Source organism: Hyperolius riggenbachi, chromosome 6 (assembly GCF_040937935.1).
Source record: "Hyperolius riggenbachi isolate aHypRig1 chromosome 6, aHypRig1.pri, whole genome shotgun sequence".
NCBI lineage: Eukaryota > Metazoa > Chordata > Amphibia > Anura > Hyperoliidae > Hyperolius > Hyperolius riggenbachi.
This window is the reverse complement of record NC_090651.1, coordinates 303852530-303877529: the sequence shown is the minus strand read 5'-3', so window position 1 is coordinate 303877529 and position 25000 is coordinate 303852530. Positions and strand designations below refer to the sequence as shown.

At 43.9% G+C, this 25000-nt stretch overlaps 1 protein-coding gene across 12 annotated transcripts in view; it reads left to right on the top strand.

Moving 5' to 3' along the window:
* Nucleotides 1-25000, top strand: part of CNOT3 (CCR4-NOT transcription complex subunit 3) — a 123438-nt gene that overhangs the window by 74043 nt on the left and 24395 nt on the right. For 5 of the 12 annotated variants that reach the window (XM_068241231.1, XM_068241229.1, XM_068241236.1 and 2 more), the window contains 10 exons: nt 560-574; nt 4546-4613; nt 7374-7448; nt 9060-9149; nt 12536-12664; nt 12885-12980; nt 14537-14759; nt 17350-17483; nt 17807-17866; nt 21554-21893. In XM_068241231.1, coding sequence (XP_068097332.1) covers nt 560-574; nt 4546-4613; nt 7374-7448; nt 9060-9149; nt 12536-12664; nt 12885-12980; nt 14537-14759; nt 17350-17483; nt 17807-17866; nt 21554-21893 — 1230 coding nt within the window. The remainder of the gene's footprint in view (nt 1-559; nt 575-4545; nt 4614-7373; nt 7449-9059; nt 9150-12535; nt 12665-12884; nt 12981-14536; nt 14760-17349; nt 17484-17806; nt 17867-21553; nt 21894-25000) is intronic. The other 7 variants (XM_068241239.1, XM_068241234.1, XM_068241237.1 and 4 more) reach the window with 5 other exon arrangements.

Below are 25000 nucleotides of genomic sequence, written 5' to 3'. Positions count from 1 at the left end.
CAAGCGGACAGGATCAAGAGGCGTTTACTGCCTTGTGTTTCACGTGATTCAGATACTTCCTCCTTCCGAACTGGTAGGAAAAAGTATCGGAGTCGCGTGAGACGCAAGGCAGTGAACTCTTCCTGGTTCTGTCCGCTTGTTCAGTGCTGAACAGTGGCAGTCAGGAGTATTTTGTTGTTCTGAATTCACTATGACAAATTCAAACACCAACACTACTCAGCACTGCTTTACTTTTATGATGGTGCCAGTATCTGCCTTTCATGGCAGGATGGCCATAGCACTGGCTAGAGAAATAGTACATGACGTTGCCAGAATCACATGATTAGCTCTAAGAAGCGCTAATTGGGTGGTCTGCTTTAAAGATGGGCAAGAATGTTCTGATCTCACCCAGAACAAGGATATAGATCAGGTTTGTGAACTTTCACTAGCTGCATGCATGGTTTAGGTTAGGAGTAAGAATCTGGACAGCTTAACAGTCTAGTAACTAGAATTGTTTTGTAAGGGAGCAAGGATTGTATCTATGTTCTTCTTACCCTAGGTTTTTTGTTTATCTTGACAGGTGCCTTTTATCGAGGTAAGAGGGGGAGCCCACTGCCCAATAGCTCTTCAGGGATAACTTTAGCATTGTTTTCACAATCACCTTGAGCTTAGAGAAAAGCTGACTGCTTATGCATTGATATTGTTCTAGTGCTAAACCAGGGTCATGTGACTTGCACGTTTAGTGCTACGCCTAATAGTATCACAGGGTTCAACATAAAGTAGCTATATAGGAAAATATATTCCTCTAGGTCTTGCTGTCAGTGGCAGACATTGGATTTGCTACATTTGAATGCATAGGTTTCTGTGGCCTCCAGTAGTTATTTTGGAAAGCTTAATCCTCCCCTTTATTTATTTAGCCCAAATCATTGCAAAGGCAATTATGCAAGGTATCACATCCAGTAACCAGAGTTTGTGGTACCACTGATTTTGTTGTTTATTGTGATAATACAAATTAAATTGTAGCCTCAGGTAAGATAGTTTAGTGAGTGGATTATTACTTTTAAGTCCAAATCTGCAACTTTTAGTTTTGTTTTTAATCTATGTGGGAAATGACAAGGTCATGCACTCACACTTTCTGCTGTGCCCAGTAAAAGGGAAGCACAAATGTGGAAAATTTTGTTTTAGTTAAAGCCTGCAGGAAGTGGTGGGGGAGTTACTCCTGATCAACAGGCAGGAGGGAATGGGGTAATTGGAGTGCAGGTAATATTGATAGTTATTTTAGGAAAGGCAACACATGCAGAAGAAGGGAAAATCACAAGTTCAATTTTATTCATGTTGGATTTTAGGGAGCAAGTTGGGTGTCAGATGATACTTTAAGACAAATTGAAGTAATGGTAGAGCGAGAGAAGTGAGGACCAAAGACCAAGCCCTGTGGTACTCCAACTGAGAATGGGCATGGCGAAGAGGGGTTGTGGCAGTGATAAATCCTATGTGGACTTTCAGATAGGTAGGAAAGCCAAGAGATGACAAGCCCCTGGATACTTAGAAAAGAGAAACCAGCTCAAAGGAATAAATAAGTGAAGGGAGTCTGCAAGTTGTGCCCCAGATGAGAAAATACTAGTTTCATGAATTCCGTTCTGATCCTGACCCTTCTGAATCATGTTGGATTGCATGTCAATCAGGGATGGCCATGTGATACAGTAGGAAGACCAGCTGATTCCAGACTACACTTCCACGCATCCCATAAGTGACATGAAGGAATTGGAGGTAGTAGGACAACCGTTAAGAAACCCTTGCTTCCTGGCCTTGAAAATTAATTTGTTAAAATAAACAGGTGGATCTGCTATTGTGGAATCTTTTAAATTTGCAATCCCCAAGTCTATTTCCTGTTGCTAGCTTTCATTGCTTTAAAAGGACACTTGAAGCGGGAGGGATGCATATTTTATTTCCTTTTTAGACAATGCAAATTGCCTGACCTCTGCTTATAATACTTTTAGCCACAGACCCTGAAAGGGCATGCACTAAAGTCTGAGATGATTTGCAGCATGCTTGTTTCAGGTGTATGATTCACACTGATGTATGAAAGATCAGCATCGTACCAGGCAACTGGTATTGTTTAAAAGGAAATAAACATAGCAGCCTGGCATCACTCCATTGAAACAAGCATGCACGGCTTTACTTGTCAGCTACATTCTGATGTGGAATGAATTGACTGGTGGCAGAAAATAGAGATTGCAGCTTTGCTTTGTAAGGGGTCACGGTGTTGCATTGCCTATACTTGTCAGCAGGGAGGTGTCGCCATCAGATAAAGCAGCAGAGCACCTGGCAGCGCTAGGATCATAAAGGAGGCGAGTATGATTATTTCTTTATACTCCAGGTCTTCTTTTACCTGGAAATATACATTGGGCTCAACCTTTATTTTGTGTACAGGACTTTTTAGTTTGGTCAGCGGTGTTTCTGACCATTAATGACGTAGATAGCGATTACTCTGACTTAACACATTTATAAATATCCCATTTAGTTCAGAAAACTGATATTAATGATCATATTAAAGAGAATCTGAGGTGGGTTTGTGAAATCCTATTAGGACACAGAGGCATATTGTGTGTACTGTGACCAGCCTCTGTGTCATTCTATAGTGCCTCCAGCCCCCCCCCCCCCCCTACTCTTCTGTCCCCCTTATAAAAAGCGCCAGGCTAGCGACACACAGATTGTTGCTTGCCTGGTATTTACCTGCAGGCTGCCGCTCCCCCACCTCCTGTATAGCACGGCTCACGCCTGTGTCCCTTCCTGCCCCGCCGCTGTAAGCTTCCTCCAATCGGCTTACAGAGGCGGGGAGGGAAGGGACAAAGGCAAGGAGGGAAGGGACACAGTCTGGGAACCGCGCTATACAGGAGGCGGGGGGAGGCAGTGAGTGGCAGCCTGAAGGTAAATACCAGGCTAACGACAATCTGCGTGTGGCACTTTTTATAATGGGGGACAGAAGGGGGGGGGGGGCTGGAGGCACTATAGAAGGACACAGATGCTGGTCACAGTACACACAAATATGCCTCTGTGTCCTAAAAGGATTTCACAAACCCAGCTCGGGTTCTCTTTAAAGTAGAGCAGAAAAGGCGGAGAATCGAAGGGAAAAAAACACCTTTAATGAGCAGTGTTCTCCCCAGAATTTTTTTCCAGCCGGGTGGCATGAAAAAGTAGCCAGGAGGCATGAAAAAAAAGCATGAAAAAGTAGCCGGGTGTTGCGAGATGAAAGAATGCAGGGCCAGTGCTTCTCTGCACATTTCTGCTTACAGCAGAGGTGGAGTTGAGGCGATGACAGCCGGGTGCTCACCAAAACTAGCTGGGTGGAGCACCCGGCTAAAAGAGCCTGGGGAGAACACTGATGAGTATGAATTGCCTAAATTTAGTGTAAACTTGATTACAGGAGATTATTGCGGTATGATGATCTCACCGCTTAGCTGCTGATCTACCCTGTACAATCAGCAGGGTAGGATGGTCTAAATAAGGCAAGAGTACAGAACTGCTTATGTTGACCACCTTAGAGGGATGGCTGGAAAGAATTAAAAATCATTGACCTAGGGGAATAGTCCATTATTCACACCATTTTGATGTAGCTGTTCTAGAGAAATTCCCTTTGGAAAAGTTAGCAATATTACCCAAACATCCCTTCAGCAAGCATGGAACAGGCAGCAGAGTGAGTGTTCCCAGCTAGATAGCAGCTCTTCTTCTTCATCTCCTCCCTGTGCTGCTGAAAGATTAACTTTGTGGCCAACACTACAGCATAGGGGACTGTAATCATGAGCTTTGACCACAGCTGCTGTGCTGGCTACAAAGAGTTAATCTGTCAGCAGAGGGAGGGGTTGGGTGGGGCCAGGTGATGGGTAATAGAGAAAGGTAAGATGCAGCCCTTTCCCTGCTCCTCCTTGATTAATTCATGTGGGTGATGCTGTAATAGACGGAGGAGTCTATACAGAGGTCTGTCCAGTAAAATTGTCATCTTAACAGCAAATTAGCATTTCAGAACCCAGCTAGCCAGGTATTAAAAAATAAATAAAAATGTACAGGCGTGCAATGGTGGAGACTTAGTGCATTACGAATTGAAGGCAGAACTAGGGTTTTCTAGACCTACAGTAAGGATTATGTGATTAAATTCAGTCTGGTTTCCTCTGGAGTCCCCTTTTACTTGGACCGGCTCATCTCGTCAGGTTCATTGTGCCCAATTTGTCAATATACTACATTGTATAAAATTAAAATCACTATCTCACTCCTGGATTTACCTTCACACTGATTCGGATTGTTGGCAAAATGGAATTTATGAACCCATATGGTAGAGTAAGGATGAGAGCAGCAAGTGTCAGAATGCATTCTGGGAAGCGTAAAGCTTCTGGTGGACATTATCACTTCTTTATGCCAGTTTGTAGTTTCAATTTACTAACAGGCTCAAATAATAGCGAAGCTGTAAAAGGACAAACAAATAGCTGATAATTGCTTTCCTTGTTGTATTTTGTGGCATGTGAGTTTTCTCTTGTGTATCTGTCATAAAGATGACCCCATGCCTCTTTTCAGGTGAGATCGATCGATGTCTGAAAAAGGTTTCAGAAGGCGTGGAGCAGTTTGAAGACATCTGGCAAAAGGTAACCTGCACTTTGTGTTCTCTTCATAGTACAGGGGTGTCAAACTCAAATGCAAAGTGGGCCGAAATTAAACACCAAGTCATGGGCCAACCTCAGTGGTCTAGTGGCCATCTTTTTCCCTTATAACGTTCCCGGTTTCTAATGGCCCCACTTCCTCCCTCCCTTATAACATTCCCTGGTGTCTAATGGCCCCACTTCCTCCCTCCCTCCCTCCCTTATAACATTCCCGGTGTCTAATGGCCCCACTTCCTCCCTCCCTCCCTCCCTCCCTCCCTTATAACATTCCCAGTGGCTAATGGCCCCACTTCCTCCCTCCCTCCCTCCCTTATAACATTCCCAGTGTCTAATGGCCCCACTTCCTCCCTCCCTTATAACATTCCCAGTGTCTAATGGCCCCACTTCCTCCCTCCCTTATAACATTCCCAGTGTCTAATGGCCCCACTTCCTCCCTCCCTTATAACATTCCCAGTGTCTAATGGCCCCACTCCCTCCTTTATAACAATTCGTGTTTTCTAATGGCCCCACTCCCTCCTTTATAACAATTCGTGTTTTCTAATGGCCCCACTCCCTCCTTTATAACAATTCCGGTGTCTAATGGCCCCACCCCTCCCTTCCTTATAAAGTTCCCTGGTGTCTAATGGCCCCACTCCCTTATAAAGTTCCCTGGTGTCTAATGGCCCCACTTCCTCCCTCCCTTCCTTATAAAGTTCCCTAGTGTCTAATGGGCCCACTTCCTTCCTCCCTTCCTTATAAAGTTTCCCGGTGTCTAATGCTGGGGATACACAATACGTTTCTGTACCGTGTATCGACCAGCTGATAATATTCAGCTGGCCCGATCATGCCGTTCGACCCACGCCCGCTCGATTCCCGCCGGCGAACAATGGCAGGAAATCGAGCGGTGATTAGAAAGCGCCGTCGGGGACGAGCGGCAATCGATACGAGCGGGGATGCGCCAGCATCGAGCCGCTGGCTCGATCCGGCGCAAGAAACGAGCCGTGTATGCACGGCATAATGGCACCACTCCCTCTCTCCCTTCCTTATAAAGTTCCCTGGTGTCTAATGGCCCCACTTCCTCCCTCCCTCCCTTCCTTATAAAGTTCCCCAGTGTCTGATGGCCCCACTCCCTCCCTCCCTTCCTTCCTCCCTCCCTCCCTTCCTTCCTCCCTCCTTTCCTCCCTTCCTTCCTCCCTCCCTTCCTTATAAAGTTTCCCGGTGTCTAATGGCCCCACTTCCTTCCTTCCTCCCTCCCTCCCTTCCTTATAAAGTTCCCTGGTGTATAATGGCCCCACTCCCTCCCTCCCTTCCTCCCTCCCTCCCTTCCTTCCTTATAAAGTTTCCCGGTGTCTAATGGCCCCACTCCCTCCCTCCCTTATAAATTTCCCTGGTGTCTAATGGCCCCCCTTTCTCCTCTTTACAGTTCCCTGGTGCCTAATGCCTCCTCCCTCTCCTATACAGTTCCCTGGTGTCTAGTGACTCTCCCTCCCCTTTACAGTTCCCTGGTGCATAGTAGTCCTCCCTTTCTCACCTTTACAGTTCCCAAATGCCTAGTGCTTTCCCCCTTACTCCCCCATATGGCTTCCCATCTATGTGATCTATGGTTTTACCTCCAATATAGCTTCCCTGGTGGTCTAGAGTGGGCCAAACATAATGCAAAGTGGTGAAACCATTTGCGGGCCAAATTTGGTGGCTCAGTGGGCCAGAATGGTCCCACAGGCTGGAGTTTGACATGCATGTCATAGTAACAGAATGAAGCTTTTAGTGCAAACGGGCTGCCACGTTAAAGAGACTCTGTAACAACAAAAACCTCCCCTGGGGGGTACACACCTCGGGTGGGGGAAGCCTCCGGATCCTAATGAGGCTTCCCACGCCGTCCTCTGTCCCACGGGGGTCTCGCGCAGCCCTCCGAACAGCCGGCGACTGTGCCGACTGTCAGTTCAATATTTACCTTTGCTGGCTCCAGCGGGGGCGCTGTGGCGACTTTCGGCACGGAAATAGACGGAAATACCCGATCTCCGTCGGGTCCGCTCTACTGCGCAGGCGCCGGAAACTTGCGCCTGCGCAGTAGAGCAGACCCGACGGCGATCGGGTATTTCTGCCTACTTCGGCGCCGAGAGGCATCAGAGCGCCTGCGCAGGAGCCAGGAAGGTAAATATTGCGTCACGGCTGTACGGAGGGCTACAGCGAGACCCCCGAGGGACGTAGGACGGCGTGGGAAGCCTCATTAGGATCCTGAGGCTTCCCCCACCCGAGGTGAGTACCCCCCAGGGGCCGTTTTGTCGTTACAGTTCCTCTTTAAAGCAGTGTAGCTTGTTTTTTCATATGTAGATGCAGACAGGCTGCTTTAACAGCTTTGCAATTTACATATACTTTGCAGTGCTCTCCCTAGAATTTTTTTTCCAGCTGGGTGGCATAATAAAGTAGCTGGATGGGGCGAAATGAAAGCATGCAGGGCCGGTGCTTCTGTGAGCAACTCTGCTTACAGCATAGGAGGAGGTAAGCTGATGACAGCCGGGTGCTCTCCAAAAATAGCCGGATGAAGCACCTGGTTAAAAGAGCCTGAGGAGAACACTGCTCTGTTTTAGAAATAAGAGATATTGGTGCATTGTCAGTATTTTATATGAGGGGATGTTTTGTTATCCAGTACAAAATTATAATATTAGAGAGCAGCTTGTTTTGTTTTATTTTTTGTGTATCAGTTTTATTTGTTTTTAATATGTTTAATTTTCAACAAGTCTTGACAGCCTGTTTTGACCTTTGTAGCTACACAATGCGGCGAATGCCAACCAGAAAGAAAAATATGAAGCAGACTTAAAGAAAGAGATCAAGAAACTACAGGTTAGTAATGATCTTTTATGGTTGTTCAATAAAATAATGTAATTGAGTAAAATTCTATCTATCTGTCATTGACAATGTATGTAATCAATGTAGACAGATTGATTTAATAAAATTAGATACAAGTTTATCTGATCCGAAAAGGTTTGAAAATGTAGATATAGCTACCTCAAAAGATTGCTTCACTTTGTGAATCCCATATTTTTAGGACCGGTTCATGCAGACGCTCGCAGGCGGTAAACACTGGCCGCAGCGCTTGTCGTTAAGCGCTGCCCATTCAAGTGACTGGGTAGCGCAGGTACCGTTGTTTTCTGCCATTTACCATAGTTTTCCTATTTATCTCTTATATATGTATTATTTTTCCCATTTGAACCGACCCTGTGAATGTGTGTACATTGTATAATAGGCCTTCAGTTCAGCAGCCATATAGTAGGATCTAAAGATATGTTGAGATATTGCATTCACAGTTTTTCCCCAAAGACTAGGTGTTTCATATGTTCTCATAGAATATATTCTAGGAGGTCATATAAGTTACTGCAGCTCCATTCCCTGCCAAATAAGCATAGGGTTAGAATAAGCAGTCATGGGACCATGCTCCCTCATTCTTTTTCCCACACTGCCAAGCAAGTTCGCATATCTTAGCAGGCCAGGACATAAGCCTCTGTACCAGGTCAGCAGACACAGTACTGACCACCATGCTATAACATGGCCGCTTTTTTGGAGTTTAAAGCAGGATTGTCACCATACAAATCAGTTTTCAATAGCAACTGGTCTGAGTGTATTAAGTGATAATGATGTTAATCCTGCATTCAAAACTTTCAATACTTTTTCTGTTATGGTGTGGAGTTATCAAATACCTTAGGAGCACTGGCCCTTTAATAGCCATTGCCATTCAGTTGCATGCTGGGGTTCTTTTTATCTATAATATGTTCTTCCTCTTCCCTTTATTTCCCCTGCCTAGCTGAAACATGATCCTCTGCTCACTTGCGTTTACAAGCAAGGCTGAGGTGACTCAGCGATTGGAGGAGAAAAGAAAAAAAAAAAGTTAAGGGAAGAAATGACATCAGTATTTAGCGTCAAACTGTGGGCAAACTTCATGGTTCCCACCAGGAACAGAATTCTCTTAATTTACTATATAAAATTCACTGAAATCAAAACGTGGACAGTACAATACATGTTATGCAAGTAGATTCTTTATCTACTATTTATATAGTATTTATCTACTAACAATGCCAGTTGCTTGGCAGTCCTGCTGATCACTTTGGCTGCAGTGGTGGCTGAATCGCACACCTGAAACAAGCATGCAGCTAATCCAATCTGACTTCAGTCAGAGCACCTGATCTACATGCTTGTTGAGGGGCTGTGACTAAAAGTATTAGAAACACAGAATCAGAAGGAGAGTCAGGCAACTGGTATTATTTTAAAAGAAAAACTCCATGTCCTTCTCAGTTTAGGTTTCTTTTAAGCATAACCTTTGTTGTTTAGATCTGGCATTATCCTGTTATTAACGTACACCCAGTGCACATTGTTATGTATAAATTGGTTTTCATTTTGAAAAGGCATGAACTAGTGTTCTGTATAAAGTAAACTTTTTTTTAATTTTCTATTTTACAGCGATTGCGGGACCAAATAAAAACATGGGTAGCATCCAACGAGATCAAAGATAAGAGGCAGCTCATCGATAACCGGAAACTAATAGAAACGGTAAAGGAGAATTCTATTGGGCTGTAGTGCTCTTAGGTGCCGAAATGCTAGGGCACTGTTTAAATGCCTATCCCACCTAAATTTAGCAGGACACACACACACACACTCGCACTCACACACACACACACACACACTCACACACACACTCACACACACACACACACACACACACTCACACTCACACACACACACACACACTCACACTCACACACACACACACTCGCACTCACTCACACTTCCATCACACCCTTTCCCGGTTGATTTTCATCAACTGTGATAATTCTGCTGGGAAACTGTAGCACAGTATGCCTCATTGATCGGAATTTCAATAGATTTTTGCTGTAAATTATCGACCAGGCAGAAAATCTCAACCGATTGGAGGTGGGGGAGGAGCAGTTGTAAATTGATGGCTCATAGTGTTGCTTTGTATCAGCGTATGTATGTATCTGTGTATGGAAGGATTCGACCCCTCTCTGATCATATTCAGATCTGAGAGGGATTGATTTGTTTGCTACATTGGGTGGTAATCTGTGTGTACGGACAAATCCCAAAGATAAACATATTGCCATTCCCACACTCAAGTTTTTTTTTTGGTTTTTTTTAAGCAAGTTGAATAAACCTGAGATATTATAAAAGTGGTCACAGGGTGGGCGTTGCTTTGGTCATTTACCTAAATACATACAGTTCTCCTCCTCATTGGTTCCCCGTTTAGCCTGCTGTCTCACTTCCTGGTTTCTAGCTTGCCATTGGGTTGCTTTGCTGAAAGAAAGGCTACATATGCTTAATACGGAACCAACAGCACCAATGTATGGGGGAGGCTATTGAGTTCTAGGTCTACTTGCTGAGCTGTAGGGCTAACATAACTTAAGTTTTAATGTAGTTTTCCATTAAAACAAATTTTTGTCAGAATATTACTTTTGATTCACATAGTCTTTTCCTCCTCTTCTATGACACTGTACAGATTAAGAAAACAAACCTGGGTACATAAAATGACACAGTGGTATAGAATACAAAGTGGCAGACAATATTATAAGTTACAGTAACAGTTCTATAGTGATTAACAAAATATACAGCCACGTACAAGACACAAAAGAAAGAGAAACCTGACCTTGTGAGCTTGCAATCCAAAGGAATAGGATTGAAACAAGAGGTGGGGAAATCGTAGGATTTTCAGCAAGGGATGTTATATCATTATTCAGGAGCACAGCTTGGCCAGAGCCTGAAAGTGGAATGGCCTAGATTAGATTGTTGGCTTCTCTGAAAAGGGAGTTTTAAGCGTATCATCTTTCCTAGCGGTTTCATTGTGTGCATTTGGCAAGAGGGAAATTTAATTCTTTGAGATTTAGGTTAGTTTTTTTTTCTGACCAATATGTATCTTCGTTCTCATATCTACATTTGAAACAGATTAAAGAAAACCTTTTCCAAACATAAGAAAATGGAAATGTCCAAATTAACAAAACCAGCAAAGTGCAGGCACCTTGTGCTGACTACAGGTCCCTCTGGCAGGGAACACACCAAGTATGTTTCTGTGCAGGAAAATGTGTGTGTTTTCTCACTGCAGCTAATGTAATTGATACAAAAAACTAACAAAATATGCAGAATCATGATGCAGAATGTCAGTTTTTCTTCTGCGCGCGAAAACCACATTAAGTGTGAACTAGCCCATTGATTAACATGAGTTCTCAGTTTTTCTGTGCAGAAAACTCATACGAAAACCGTCAAGTGTGTTCCCTGCCTCTGTGTTAATAACATTGTATAGAGTAGCTAGACATCTCCATTAGATTAGCTCTAAAGACTTTTACCTATATGGAGCTAAGCTAATCCTCTGCCATTAAAGAAACACTATTAATACCCAAGTGTTCTAAAATGACAATGTACAAATAATGTCTAAGTAGCTGTGTAAACATTTTCCTACTTTTCATGTTAAATATCAGAGGCAAAAGCTGTAATTTATTGTGTAGGATTTAGCTATATTGGGACATATCAATTGCAGAAGGGGAGTCTGCTTCAATGCACAGCCAGAGTTGCATGTCGGACTACAGAGTATTTTTCTGTGAAAGCAAAAGTATGAAAAGCTGTGGTGTCACAGACAATTACAAATGTTTATAACAAGTTACAGTTTCTTCTGCTCTTTTCAGAAACTTCAGTCAGAGACACAGGCAGCTGTAGCTGCTGAGCTTTGTCTGTCTCCCCCTCTCTCTCTCTCTCTCTCTCTCTCTCACACACACTCACACTTACTCACTCACTCACTCACTCACAACAGATGAAGTGTGAGGGGAATTTCCCCTCCCCTCATGGTTCATTCTGCCGTCAGTTTTGGCGACAGTAAAGTGTGAGAGTATTTTGATAACCGTAAACAAAGAGATTGCCAGTGAAATGTATACACCAGTACTTGGCAGCACTTCCCAAACAATTTCTATCTCAGTTGAAAAAAGCATGATTTGATAGTGTTCCTTTAAGTAATCTAGTTTAACTGCTTCGTGCCATAGTCAGAAGGGTTAAAATGCACGTGGGCTCCTACTTATTCGGTAGAATGGATGTTTATATAAATGCCTTATTTGCACAAATAATGCACAAAAAGAACATTTATAAACGTCCATTGTGCATGAAGTGGCTAAAGTGTACCTGAAAGGAAAATATGAGAAAGTCAGATGCTTAACTCAGTAGAGGGAAGCCTGTGGATAATCCAGAGGCTTCTCCTATTCCCTCGACCTCTAAACTTATCCAACTAGGGCTTGGCGATTAGCTTCATGCGGGTTGCGTTCCTGCCCATGAATGAACATGGCGTGCACAAGAGGCTCCGTGCTACTGCGCAGGTATCACAGCGCCACTTATGCACAGCAGGGGTGCCGTCAATTCACAGATGGGAGTGACTCTACAAAGAAGAAGAGGGTCCTGGGCACCAGTGGTGGGCTGTAGGAGAATCGGAAAAGCCTAACCCTTTTGTGTCTTGGAATTTTCTATACATTTTGTTCATCATGTTACATTTGTCACTGTAATTACTATGTCTACCAATTCTGTGTTATGTACCAGTGTCTATATATTGTGTATACCATTGTCTGTATTAGGTACACCATGTTTGCTTCTTACTCTGCACAGCTCCACGGAATATGCCGGCACTTTTATAAATCTATACTTCTCTCACTGAAGCAAAAGTGGAGTTAATGCCCACATGAAGGATCATGATTGGTTGCCTTGACTAACTTCTTTTATTTTGTACCAGATTTGCTATAATTTGACTAGCTCTGCTATATCTACAGTTTACGCTTCTATTTAGTAAGGCATAGAGTCAGTTGTGGTAAAGCTGCAGCAATCTTCCATGCATCTTAAGTAAATGCAATATGGCATTGTATTTGAAGTTACAATGTACCATCTCTTTTTTGCAGCAAATGGAAAGGTTTAAAGTAGTTGAGCGTGAGACAAAGACAAAAGCGTACTCTAAAGAAGGTCTTGGCCTGGCTCAGAAGGTGGACCCAGCGCAAAAAGAAAAAGAAGAAATTGGGCAGTGGCTAACGGTAATAGTGATTATTAGCATGGCAGGCACATTTGCAGGACAGTTCTGTTGTGCGAGGTCTTGGCAGATTCAACCTATAAATCATTCCTAGATTTTGGAACTTGTATGCATGCTAATGTTTTTTTTGAAACACTGAGCGGATAGGATGTGTTATTTTCCTGGGCTACCGAGCGCTGCTATCTAGCAGTCTAAAGAATACCTTTTATGTTTTTTCTTCGCAGAGCACAATAGACCAACTGAACATGGGTGTGGATCAGTTTGAAAGTGAAGTAGAATCCTTATCGGTACAAACGCGGAAAAAGAAAGGTGACAAGGATGTGAGTCCACATTTTGGAGTAACCAGTGTATGTTGCAGAAGAACAGTAAAACATTGAAGCAGGCAATTTAAGCGGCCACTAGCGCCGGAAGTTTAGACGCCACCGTCTAAGACGCCACTTATAGCATAAACAGTGAGGGTTAGGGCATCGGACAGGTAGTCTGTTGCGGAGGTGCGGGTTTAGGGTTAGGTGGCAGGTAGTTAATGCGGGGAGGGGGGGGTCTAGGGTTAGGCATGCGCCTTTTTTCGATAGACATGTAAAACATATGTAAGCTTAGAGTACACAGTTGTTAGCTGTACATTCTAATGCATTTTTTTATGTAGAAGTGCAGTAGATGTGCATGTTTGGGATGTGTTTGACTTGTGTTGGGTCTGATCCTGGCAGTCACCTACTTGAGTGTATAGCAATTGGGTAGACACTAATGCAGCAGTGTAGTACAGGCTGCATTTGGAAAAGCCTAATGCCATCTGACACAAATCGAAGTGCCTTTTGAAATGCAGGCAAGTGATGTTCATCTAAAGCACAATACGTTTAAACTGTTCTAAGGACGTTCCTCTATAATAGGGGTTACACTTTGAGATCTTTTGAGGGACATTAGTGACAGGGACATGAGGGCAAGCAGGGGTCCTCCACTTCAGCTTGCAGCATGAGCCACAGTAGCAGCTGTCTGACCTGTGTATTTTTCAAACCAGTGGATCTCTTAATTAAGAGGAGGCTGCTAATGTCTGGTTATCTGTACATTGCCACCCAATACAATTACAAATTGTTTTATGCAATGAGACTCTACCATGTGTATTTATTTAGCTTTAGTTGTTGTCAGTGTCTGAATTAGCATCCAGTTGTATGTTAGAAGAAGAACAGTTCCGTTTTAAAGAATAAGTGTACCCGCCTAAAACAAAAAGGTTACATACCTAAGAAGAGGATCCGATAGAGCCCTTCCGGGTCCTCTCTCGCTCTCCTCAATCCACTGTCGGGCCCCCGTTCAGATCTTCTGCTGCATCTTCGAAAGGCTTCAAACTACTCTGGTCTCTGAGTACTTCTGAAGACGAGCGGCTCTGCACTGCGCATGCGCGAGTGCACTTGCATTGTTTTTCTCTGGACATCACGACCAAATCCACATAGCTGTGCGTTGGTATTGCTGCAGGATTTGGTTGGGAATTACAGCTTCACAGGCACTGTTTGTCTCGCAGGCGGACACAGTATTCTGGTGGAAACGAGGCCTATAAGTTAAACGAGGAGTTGACAGGTATTATTTTCCTTATGTTGATGTTGCTGAACAAGAAAATTCCTTAGCAATCCCGCACACTTTTTTTTTTTTAATATCCACTTTTTGTGACTGTTGGAAGCAATGCAAGCCTACAGCAGACCAACCATAAGTGGACAGAAATCTTGCGAATAGAAGGGAACAGACACTGGCTTTTATCAGTCTTCAGCAGAGGAACACTGACATCAAACCTTATATGTTTATATTTAGAGAATGACGAGAGAAGGGTATTTACTTGTGTTTTGTGTATATTTTTTTTTCCCCCTGCGGCATCTTCTCTTGACGATATTAGCAGAAGCAGGACAGGATCGAGGGGCTGAAGCGGCACATAGAGAAGCATAGGTACCACATCCGAATGCTGGAAACCATCCTGCGAATGCTGGACAATGACTCCATCAATGTAGATTCCATCAGGAAAATTAAGGATGATGTAGAATACTATGTAGATTCTTCGCAAGAACCAGATTTTGAGGAGAATGAGTTCCTGTATGATGACCTTGATCTAGAAGACATTCGTAAGTTTCTTTGCAATTAGCATTTGATGCTCATTGTAATCATATTTCTCCTGTGTAGACATCCAAAGCTAGGCAACGTTTATGAAAAGTGTTCTGTTCTATAGCTGGTTTGTGCTTCCTTTTTATATTATGTTAGCAGCACTATGCATGGAAAAATAACTTTCCATATTCTTCATTTGTTATCTCAACTTCAAATAGTAATTTTAACCTGAAACCGTTAACTGTCACCCCAAAGTGATTTTTGTTAATCACTTCTTTTTAGTGGAGAGGCATTGGTCTAATGTAAACAGAAATTAGCTGTACATTCCAATACACTATATACCAATATGGACTGCTGTGAATATACTTATTTAACAACATTTTTGAAGCAAAAAGTACTTTAACCACTTCTGGACCAGCAGTCTCTGGCCCCTTAAAGTGAACCAGAGACGAAGCATCTGATAAAATCCCCAACTGAGCATTCAGTCTGACTTTGCTCAGGAATCATTATAGTTGAGTCATTATAGCAGAGCCAGAAGGGGGCAGGCTTATGCTACGTACAGACATGCGATAACGATCGTTCGTAAGCAACGACGAACGATCAATTAAGGAGAGAAATGAAAAGGTCGTTAGTAAAGAGGTGTTGAAAGTGGCAAACGATCAGATCGTTTCCGAACGAACGATGCGGAAGTGACGAACGTATGATGCAGCGCATCTATTATGCTAAACGTTATTCAGATCAATGAACCCGGAACGAACGTCATTGTTAATGGCCAGTAGGAAAGAGGAAGTTGCGTACAGATCTATATATATATATATATATATATATATATATATATATATATATATATATATATATATATATATACGCACGCACGCACGCACGCACACACACACACACACAGAGATATAGATAGATATATCTCTAACTATGTCAACATATATCTATATATCTATATATACATATATATATATCTATATACATCTCTCTGTCTCTCTCTCTCTGTCTGCGCATGTACGGTACTTAACGAACGATCGTTTTTGTAACGATCAGCATACACACGTACTTTTGCTAACGATCGTCGTTACAAAAAATCCGCCAGGACGGATTTCCAGTTTGCAACGACTTCAGTCGCTGATCGCTACCCTTAACGATCGTTAGCGGTTATTTTGTAACGATCGTCGTTATAAACGATCGTTAGTCGTTCGTTACCAACGACTTTAGTCGCATGTCTGTATGCCCCTTTAGGCTTGAAAATACATCAGAGAAGACAGACTCCGCTATAATGATTCCTGAGAAAAGCCAGACTGAATGCTCAGTCGGGGATTTTATTAGGGGCTGATAAAAAGCAGGCTGAGCAGTGAAGGATAAAACCGAGAGCAGGGTAGGTGTTTTCTCTAATGTTCCCACTGATATATATATATATTAGTAAAATACATGAGGGTGCTTCGTCTCTGGACCAGAGACGTTTTGGTCAGAAAACTGGGCTCACCGATGTCAACACAGCACGGACCCATCTCTCTCGCCATGTGCACTACTCTCTCGTCGCTGAAGCTCACTCTCTCTGCTTTTGCTATGACATTAGCTCCTGACCTTGTGATCACTGTGAGACAATCACAGGGTAGGGAGCCAATGAAATAGTCTCCTGACCGGCTAATGGAGCTCTGCTGTCATACTGACAGAAGAGCAAGTGGGCTGTAGTTTGCGGCACAGTAATTGAAACATAAGCCCATGGCAAGGATAACGGTCCTAAACAGGGCGTATATTTCAATTACCAAGGTCCAGAAGCGGTTAAATGAATACCAACTACATCCTCTCTTTAAAGTGCATGAGAATTTGGGTCTGTTAAACATCCTCTTTTGTATTAACTTGGACAAAGCTGCTGATCCCCCTACATACGGTTTGACATCAAATTTTAGATGGGTAATACAATTTAATTTTAGAATCATGAATATGTCCTGTCCTAGACAGTGCCACATATGGAACTATGGGGTTTTCTATACCAGAGCATAGAAACTGTGCCATAAGGCTGCATTGCGCATTAGACATGTGCTGCAACCATTCAGTGAAGTATACAGTACAATGAAAGTATGCTTTACTGCCACTGTAAATGCAGACGCATGCTGTGTTCTACTGTGACAGGACCCGCTGCATCACATCCTATGGGAATGTCCCAATGGAAATATCTTCATCACATTAGAATGTGATATGGTCTGTTGCAAGAGAACTGACCAAATTCCCTGTCAAAGGACCCAAAAACAACCATTTACCAGTTTGATTAAAACTTTTTATTGTATTGACTTATGATTGAAAGCTGTAATGACGATAGTTTATATTCAATCCAACGGTCCTTCCAAGCCCTACTTAGATAATGTATTGAAACAGATTGCATTTTTTTTTTAAAAAAAATCAGAAATGTAAAAATTGCCATATGAGTGACCAGCATTGGGCATGCTGAATGCCATGATTGTGCTTCCTCTGCCGAGCACAGCAGAGTGCAGAGTACAATTAATATTGGCAAGGCTTATTCGAACAGCAGGCTTTCCTAGTCGGTACGCAGTTGTTGTTTATGAAGCATATCCTCATCCAGCTTGTTGTTTGTTCTTCCAGCAACGGCGCTGGCAGCTACTTCCCCTCCAGGCCACAGTCACTTGGAGGATGAGATCTTCAACCAGTCTAGTAGCACTCCCACCTCCACCACATCTAGTTCGCCTATTCCACCAAGTCCTGCCAACTGCACGACGGTGAGTGTCTTTACCAGTCTACTTTAAGAAAATTACAAATTTTGATGACGCCCACATACTGCTAGCAACCATTTGACAACCATTTTTTCTACATTTGTGTACTAAGTGTATATAAAGGTAACAGACTAGCACCTTAAATATTGAGCACATTGCTGTTGATATTATTGGTAGTGTCGGTGTTTTGATTCAGGTGCGCCACCACACTTCACCACCCAGACACGTGGGCAGGGTCAGGGAGCGTTTACTTATTTGTGATTCACTTGCTTTTTACTTGACTCACATGAAGCACAAATAAGTGATTTAGGCTTATTTGTTTTTTGTAGGAAAATTCTGAAGATGACAAGAAAATTCGTGGCAGGTCTACGGACAGTGAAGTTAGTCAGGTGAGTTACGGCATTATCTCATCGCTCTCTTATTCATTTAGTGTTTTTTTTAATATTACTTTTTTCTTAAAGAGACACTGTAACAAGAAAAACGTCCCCTGGAGGGTACTCGCCTCGGGTGGGGGAAGCCTCAGGATCCTAAAGAGGTTCCCCCGTCGTCCTCTTTCCCACGGGGGTCTCGCTGCAGCCCTTCAAAGCTGGCGCGACAAATCCGACAGCCTGTTCAATATTTACCTTTCCAGGCTCCAGCAGGGGCGCTGTTTCGGCTCTTCTGACGGAGATAGGCGGAAATAGCCGATTTCCGTCGGGTCCACTCTACTGCGCAGGCGACTTGCACCTGCGCAGTAGAGCGGCCCGACAGAGATTGGCTATTTCCGCCTATCTCTGGGAAGAGCGGATACAGCGCTGGCGCCACGGAGGTAAATATTTACATCGCCACCGCTCCGGGAGGATTTTCGCCGCCACGGTGGGACCGAGGGAGGACAGGGGAAGCCTCAATAGGATCCGGAGGCTTCCCCCACCCGAGCCCAGGGGACATTTTTTCGTTACAGATTTTCTTTAAATGTATGGCTTCTTTTAATTGTTGCATTCTGTTGTTTCCATATACCAATTGTTTCACATGTGCTGTATATGCATGCAGTTAGGGTCTATGGCTGTAGCAGGGGAATTTTTTAGAAACTCCACCCTTTGGAACAGCATTACTTGTGACTTATAGTTCAGACTAGCCCAGAGTTTAGAATTTGTTGAGCATTTGAAATAAAATGTCACAGCAAAATTCCAAGCAAGAAGTTAGTGACTGAGTTTTCAAATCCAGGAAGTATTTGACGTTTGTATAATTACTTCCTACAGGATTCTGCAGTCTTCTCATTTTTGTGTAGGACTAGAGCCCACTGTTGCATGACCCTGTGAATTACAGGCTCTGCTGATGAGAACAAGGGAAAAACATTGGATTGCTTATTTTACAGTTGTAAATTCTAGGCTTAAAATGTGCTAGAGTTGAAATAAATAAAATGTTATACATACATGGGGCTTCCTCCAGCCCCATACCCATGTCTGATCGCTCCCACTCCGCCGTCCTCTGCTGTCCACAGCTTCGGGAAGCAGGTCCCCGCACTTACGTCAGTCGGAACCAGTCTACACAGGTGAAGTGCGCCCTTTACGTATCTCTCCAGTGGCTGCTGGAGAGATACACAAACAGCGCACTTCACTTACGTCAGACTGGCTCCAACTGACGTAAGTGGGGGGACCTGCTTCCTGAAGCTGTGGGCAGCGGAAGACAGCAGTGTGGGAGCCAGTCTGCGCAAGAAAAATGCGCCCTCTACGTATCTCTGCAACAGCCACCCCAGGTATGTATAAAACTTTTTTTAATACGTCTCTGGTACACTTTTTAAGAGAACGAAGAATACAATGAATCCTATAATTTTGTTTTGATTAAAGCAAACTTGGATAAAATTGAAAAACGGCATAATAAAATTATAGAATACTGTTAATGTATTGTAACATTGATGTTTGACAGGCTAGTGCTAAACTAAGTAAATAGGGAGAGTTTGTTCTTTATTTGTATGCACACATATTATAAGGCATACCTCTTCTTTTGGTAAATCCCTGGTTCTAGTGGCACGAGGGACAGCCGTTATTGGCAGCCGTTGCCTACAAGTCCATGCAGCGCTGTGCTGCATATCCTGAGAGTGGACCCTGCAGGCTTATCAGGCGAGCACTGCACAGACTGGGAAGTGATGCATGTACCCAATGTTGCCACAGCAACACGTCTTTGGTGTATGTAGCTCCGTGACTCCCGAGCATTGCGCCTGCCCGCCGCTTGCCTGATTATGCCTGCCTTATAATATGTGTGCATACAAATAAAAACAATCTCTCCCTAGTTACTTAGTTTAGCCCTAGCCTATCAAACGTCAATGTTACAATACGTTGACGTTCTTCTATAATTTTATGATCCACAGTCAATTTTTTTTTTTTTTTTTTAAATTAAACGCCAATATTTTGTATACCATTTTTATAGTACCAGTATTTAAAAAAAAAAATTTTTATTGGAAGTCTGAGTAACTTCAGGCTTGCTTTAAAGTGACACTGAAGTGAAAAAAAATTATGATATAATGAATTGGTTGTGTAGTATGGATAATTACTAGAACAGTAGTAGCAAAGAAAAGTCATATTTTTATTTTCAATTATATCTCTAATATTTGCAGTTTACACATTACTCTCAGCGTCCTAAATGATTTTACAGAGCTGGCTAGTGAACTTTTGCATTTTTCTCTGCAGAAACAACAAAATACAGTGACCAACACTTGAGATAATAAGCTTCAGAAGACAGAGCTCTCTGTGACTTTGAAAGTCGGAGAGATCAGTGGCTCTTTTGCATAGATAACGAGTTTAACTCTTCCTGTACTAGAAACAATATTGGACTCCTATATCTGCTCCTGATGTTTTATTTCTTAGCTGTACTACACATACAAATCATTATATCATAAGTTTATTTTCACTTCAGATTCCCTTTTAAAGTGTACCTGAGATGGGGAAGAAAATGTTTTTATACATACCTAGGGCTTCCTCCAGCCCACTTCAGGCTGATTGCTCCTTTGCCATCCTCCCAGTCCTTCTCGATCCTTTAAGCGGCCCGGTAAATCTGCCAGTCGGGTTCAGTCGGCTCATGCGCTGTGATCGGGAGCCCTCTGCTGCGCAGGTGCAGAGTGTTCTCAGCTACAGGGGCACAAATGCAGCCAGGCTGCGCATGCACAACTAAATGTGATTTCTGAGATCTACCGGGCTGTCCAGTGGGGGATCGAAGTGGCCCTACAAGATGGCGAGGGAGTGATCAGCCTGAAGCGGGCTGAAATAAGCCTCAGCCATGTATACCTCTTTATGTCCCTATCCTCCGGTTCCCTTTAAAGGGATACTTAAGTGAAAAAAAATGGCGAATTACTTTACCTGGGGCTTCTTCCAGGCCCCTGAAGTGATTCTGGTCCATTAACGTCATTCCACACTTTGTCATTTTTCCGCTGTCCCCCTCCTTAGGCTGGATGACTCAGCAAGTCCGGCACACACCTCCTCGATTGTGCTCCCATGGGCAGGAGCATCCTTCGCATGCGGAGTATCAATTCTTATTTACTGTGCAAGCACAGAATGCACCCAGCCAACGGGAGCATAATGGATGAGGCACAGAGCCGTGCATGCAGCATTCAGAGGGCCAGAGCGGCTGAACGGTGCAGTGTGTAATGGCGACGAGGGACAAGAAGCACTTTGGGGGGACTGGAAGAAGCCCCAGGTAAGTAACTGGACAATTTTTTACAGTTAGTGTCCTTTAAACTGTAGCACTGTGAATGGGTGGTGCCATCACTGGCCCCCCAACCCCCTCCTCACCTGTGCTCCTAAGTTTTATGGGCTACATGACAAAAGGTCAGCAAGGAATACATGCAAAAGGTTGCTTTTGCAGCTCATTTTCTTCTATTTGCTGAGTTTATTCTATAGTTTTTAGAGTACATTACATTTGAGCAAGTTCCTTCCAGGGCCATGTGCTCTGTGGTAGTGTAGAAGCACTAAGTCACTATTCTCTGTGTTCTTTTCTTTTGCAGACCTGCATTTCAGTTCATGCAGGGAATTCTGTCCTACACCTAGCATTTCAGCATATATGTATGTTTCCTTAAAGTGTAGCAGGGTTTTTCCTTTTTTTAGTCACCAGCAAAGAACGGTTCTAAAAGTATCCATAACAACCATCATCCGCAGTCCCCCGCAATGACGCCAAGTTACCAAATAGGAAGCAGTTCCAGCACGTCGTCTTCTTTGGGGAATGGGCCGGGTACAAACAGCAATGGCGCAGTATCAAACAGCAGCAGTACGAGCAGCAACAGCAGCACCAACAGCAAAAACAACCCTTCCAGCGGGCACACGTCTGGTACGCCAACACCGTATGCACAGGCAGTGGCACCTCCCCCATCCAATTCAAATACATCCCAGCCCAGGCCTCCTAGTGCCCAGCAAAACACAAGCAAGCAAAATGGAGCGACAAGTAAGTGTAAGAGACATTTGTCTTTATATTAAACATGTTTTATTGCGTTATGCACTTTTGTGTTGCTGAGATTTTAGTTAGTTTGGTTAAAGAAAAAGACATACCTTTTGAACTATACCTTGTGTATATTTTTTTAAAATGCATTTCTTTTAGCCACTGTCTATTAATATGTTCATAGTACTGATACATAATTTATTCTTTTGTAATGTTAAAAAACAAAGATACTTACATAATAGGTCATCCACTAAGGGCTTTGTAAAGGTGTACAGAGGCGCCAAAAGAGTAAAATACGCTAAAATCATCTAAAAACTTTCAGGAGGCGGTGGTGGACCAGCCACTCCAAACAGACACTATGCTGTCGATATGGTTAAAGCCAGAGTTTACCATTTTAAAAATAAAAAAGTCAGATACTCACCTAAGGAGAGGGAAGGCTCGGTCCTAATGAGCCTTCCCTCTCCTCTCCCGGTGCCCTCGGTGCTGCGCTGGCTCCCCCGTACGCGTCCGCCGCCGCAGGGACTTCGGAGGTCTTCGGGAGCACTCGGGCTTCCGAAGACAGGCCGCTCCATACTACGCACGCGCGAGTGCATCATAGAGGGCGCTTGCGCATGCGTAGTATGGAGCGGCCCGTCTTCGGGAGCCCAAGTGCTCCTGAAGGATTCCGAAAGCTCCCTTCGGCATGCGGAAGTGGCAGTATTTGACCGAACTGGTCGAATACTGCCACGGGGGATCCTGCGCGGGACCGGGCACCGGTAGAGGAGAGGGAAGGCTCATTAGGACCGAGCCTTCCCACTCCTTAGGTGAGTATCTGACTTTTTTATTTTTAACTTGGTAAACATTCACTTTAAGACAATTTATTCACATACTCCTATTAATAACCGGCAACGCATTTTACGGGCACAATCCCGCTTCATCAGGCAACAAAACAGGAGTAACCTACAGCTAGGGGTCCAGACTATGCTTGGCACCTCTGTCTCATCCACTAAGGGCTGCTCTTCATTTCCCTTGCATAAAAATCTGATGTAGGATAGCAGCTGATTAGTCACAAAATACACAGCTGATCTGTTCCACGGATGACAGCTCAGTGCACACCAGGAACCTGCACAATTTGTAACCTGTCAGCTTGGTAGTTTCTTACCGGTTTGGTACCTCAGGCTTGTATAACCCCTGTAAGGAGACAGAACAGTATAAGAGGTAGAGGTGGGAAAACACTTAAACAGGAGAGAGAAACTTGACCAGAAAGTCTTCTTCACTTGTTGGCTGATGGTGTAATGGTTAAGGGCTCTGCCTCTGACACAGGAGACCAGGGTTCGAATCTCGGCTCTGCCTGTTCAGTGAGCCAGCACTAATTCAGAAGAGACCTTTGGCAAGTCTCCCTTACACTGCTACTGCCAATAGAGCGCGCCCTAGTGGCTGCTGCTCTGCTCTGGCGCTTTGAGTCCGCAAGGAGAAAAGCGCAATATAAATGTTATTTGTCTTGTCTTGTTCTTTGCTGGTAAAGAGAAGGTAGCGGGGTAGAGATACATGAGGAAGGAGGGAGAGAGAGAGAAGTACACTGAAGATAACAGAGACCCTTATCAGAGGCATGGGCAGGTGAGACCAGGAAGTATTCAGTTTATCTTAAAGAGAATCTGTACTCTAAAATTCTTACAATAAAAAGCATACCAATCTATTCATTATGTTCTCCTGGGCCCCTCTTTGCTGTTTCTGCCACTCCCTGCTGCAATCCTGGCTTGTAATTGCCAGTTTTAGGCAGTTTTTACAAACAAAAAACATGGCTGCTAACCAGCATGTGATAGGCTTAACCACTTTACCCCCCCAGTGCTAAATTTCTCCGTCCCTCTGCGCACCGCTTCACCCCCAGGGACGGAGAAAGGCGCACTTGTTTGTTTACTGGCTGGGAGTGGGCGGGGACCTCGTGCGCACACTCCAGCCAGCCAGCACAGCAGGTGACTAATTGGATGTTAGGAACAAGCGTTCCTAAATCCAATTAGACGCGCCGATTGCGGACACAATGGAGACTGCTTCAAACAGAAGCAGTCTCCATTGATAACAAAGAAATGTAAACAAACGTGCAGTGCGCGATCGCGCGCCCCCGCGCGTGCGTGCACACACCCCCGCTCTGCAGTGCAATGATTGGTTATGGGGACCCCAGTCCCCAATAACCAATCATATCACAGTAAAAAAATCAATGGAAGCAGCGCTGCAATGTACAAATCGCGCTGGTGCTTCAGGGGTAAAACCCCTCCGTTGTGAAGTGGTTAAAGAAGCTCAGTCTGTGACTCACACAGAGCCTGGAGGGGACATGGAGAGGATGTGTAGAACTTCTACCTATCACAGCAGAGCAGCACATTCCTGCCTGAGCCGACAAAGCTGACAAAGGAAAGATGATTAGATTATATAACAGAGATAATACAGCCACTGTGCAACTAGTGTGACAGATCACATTAGAACAAGTATAAGAACTTATAGGATAGAAGAAATAAGGCTGAAAATTTTGTTACAGAGTCTCTTTAATAGAAATTGGGGGCTCCCTCGGTGCGTCTGTCATCCTGTCACTGAAGGTGCCCGTACATCAGGCGATGATGGTCAGATTCGACCAAGAGACAAATCTCTCTCTGATTAGAGAGAGATCTGTCAGCTGCCCATACACCGCAGACTGGTTCCCGATCGATTTTAGCATGAAATCTCTTGGAAATCAGCCTAGTCCGCTACATGCCTCGCCTGCAATTCCCTAGTGCGTAAATGTGCACGTATGTGTGCATTTATGACCTGTCCGGTGTTGCGGTGCCCGTCCGTGTTCCAAATCTGCCACTCTTCATAAGCCCCATACATGCTGCTGGCACAAACGTGCTATGCGCTGGCAGTGTGTATGGGGCTAATGAAAGAGCAGTGGATTCGGAAGACGTTTGGCACCACGACACAGGACAGGTAGTGTGTGAACACACATACGTGCACATTTACTCACTGCCAGCGCTACATCTTGCAGCATATGCAACCGATTTTGGCCCGAAATTGGTTGCATCGTCACTCGGGCATGCATTTACCAGATTAGATTATAATAATCAAATCGATGATGAGCGTTAATCATTCTGATAGGCATATTCAGTTTGGTG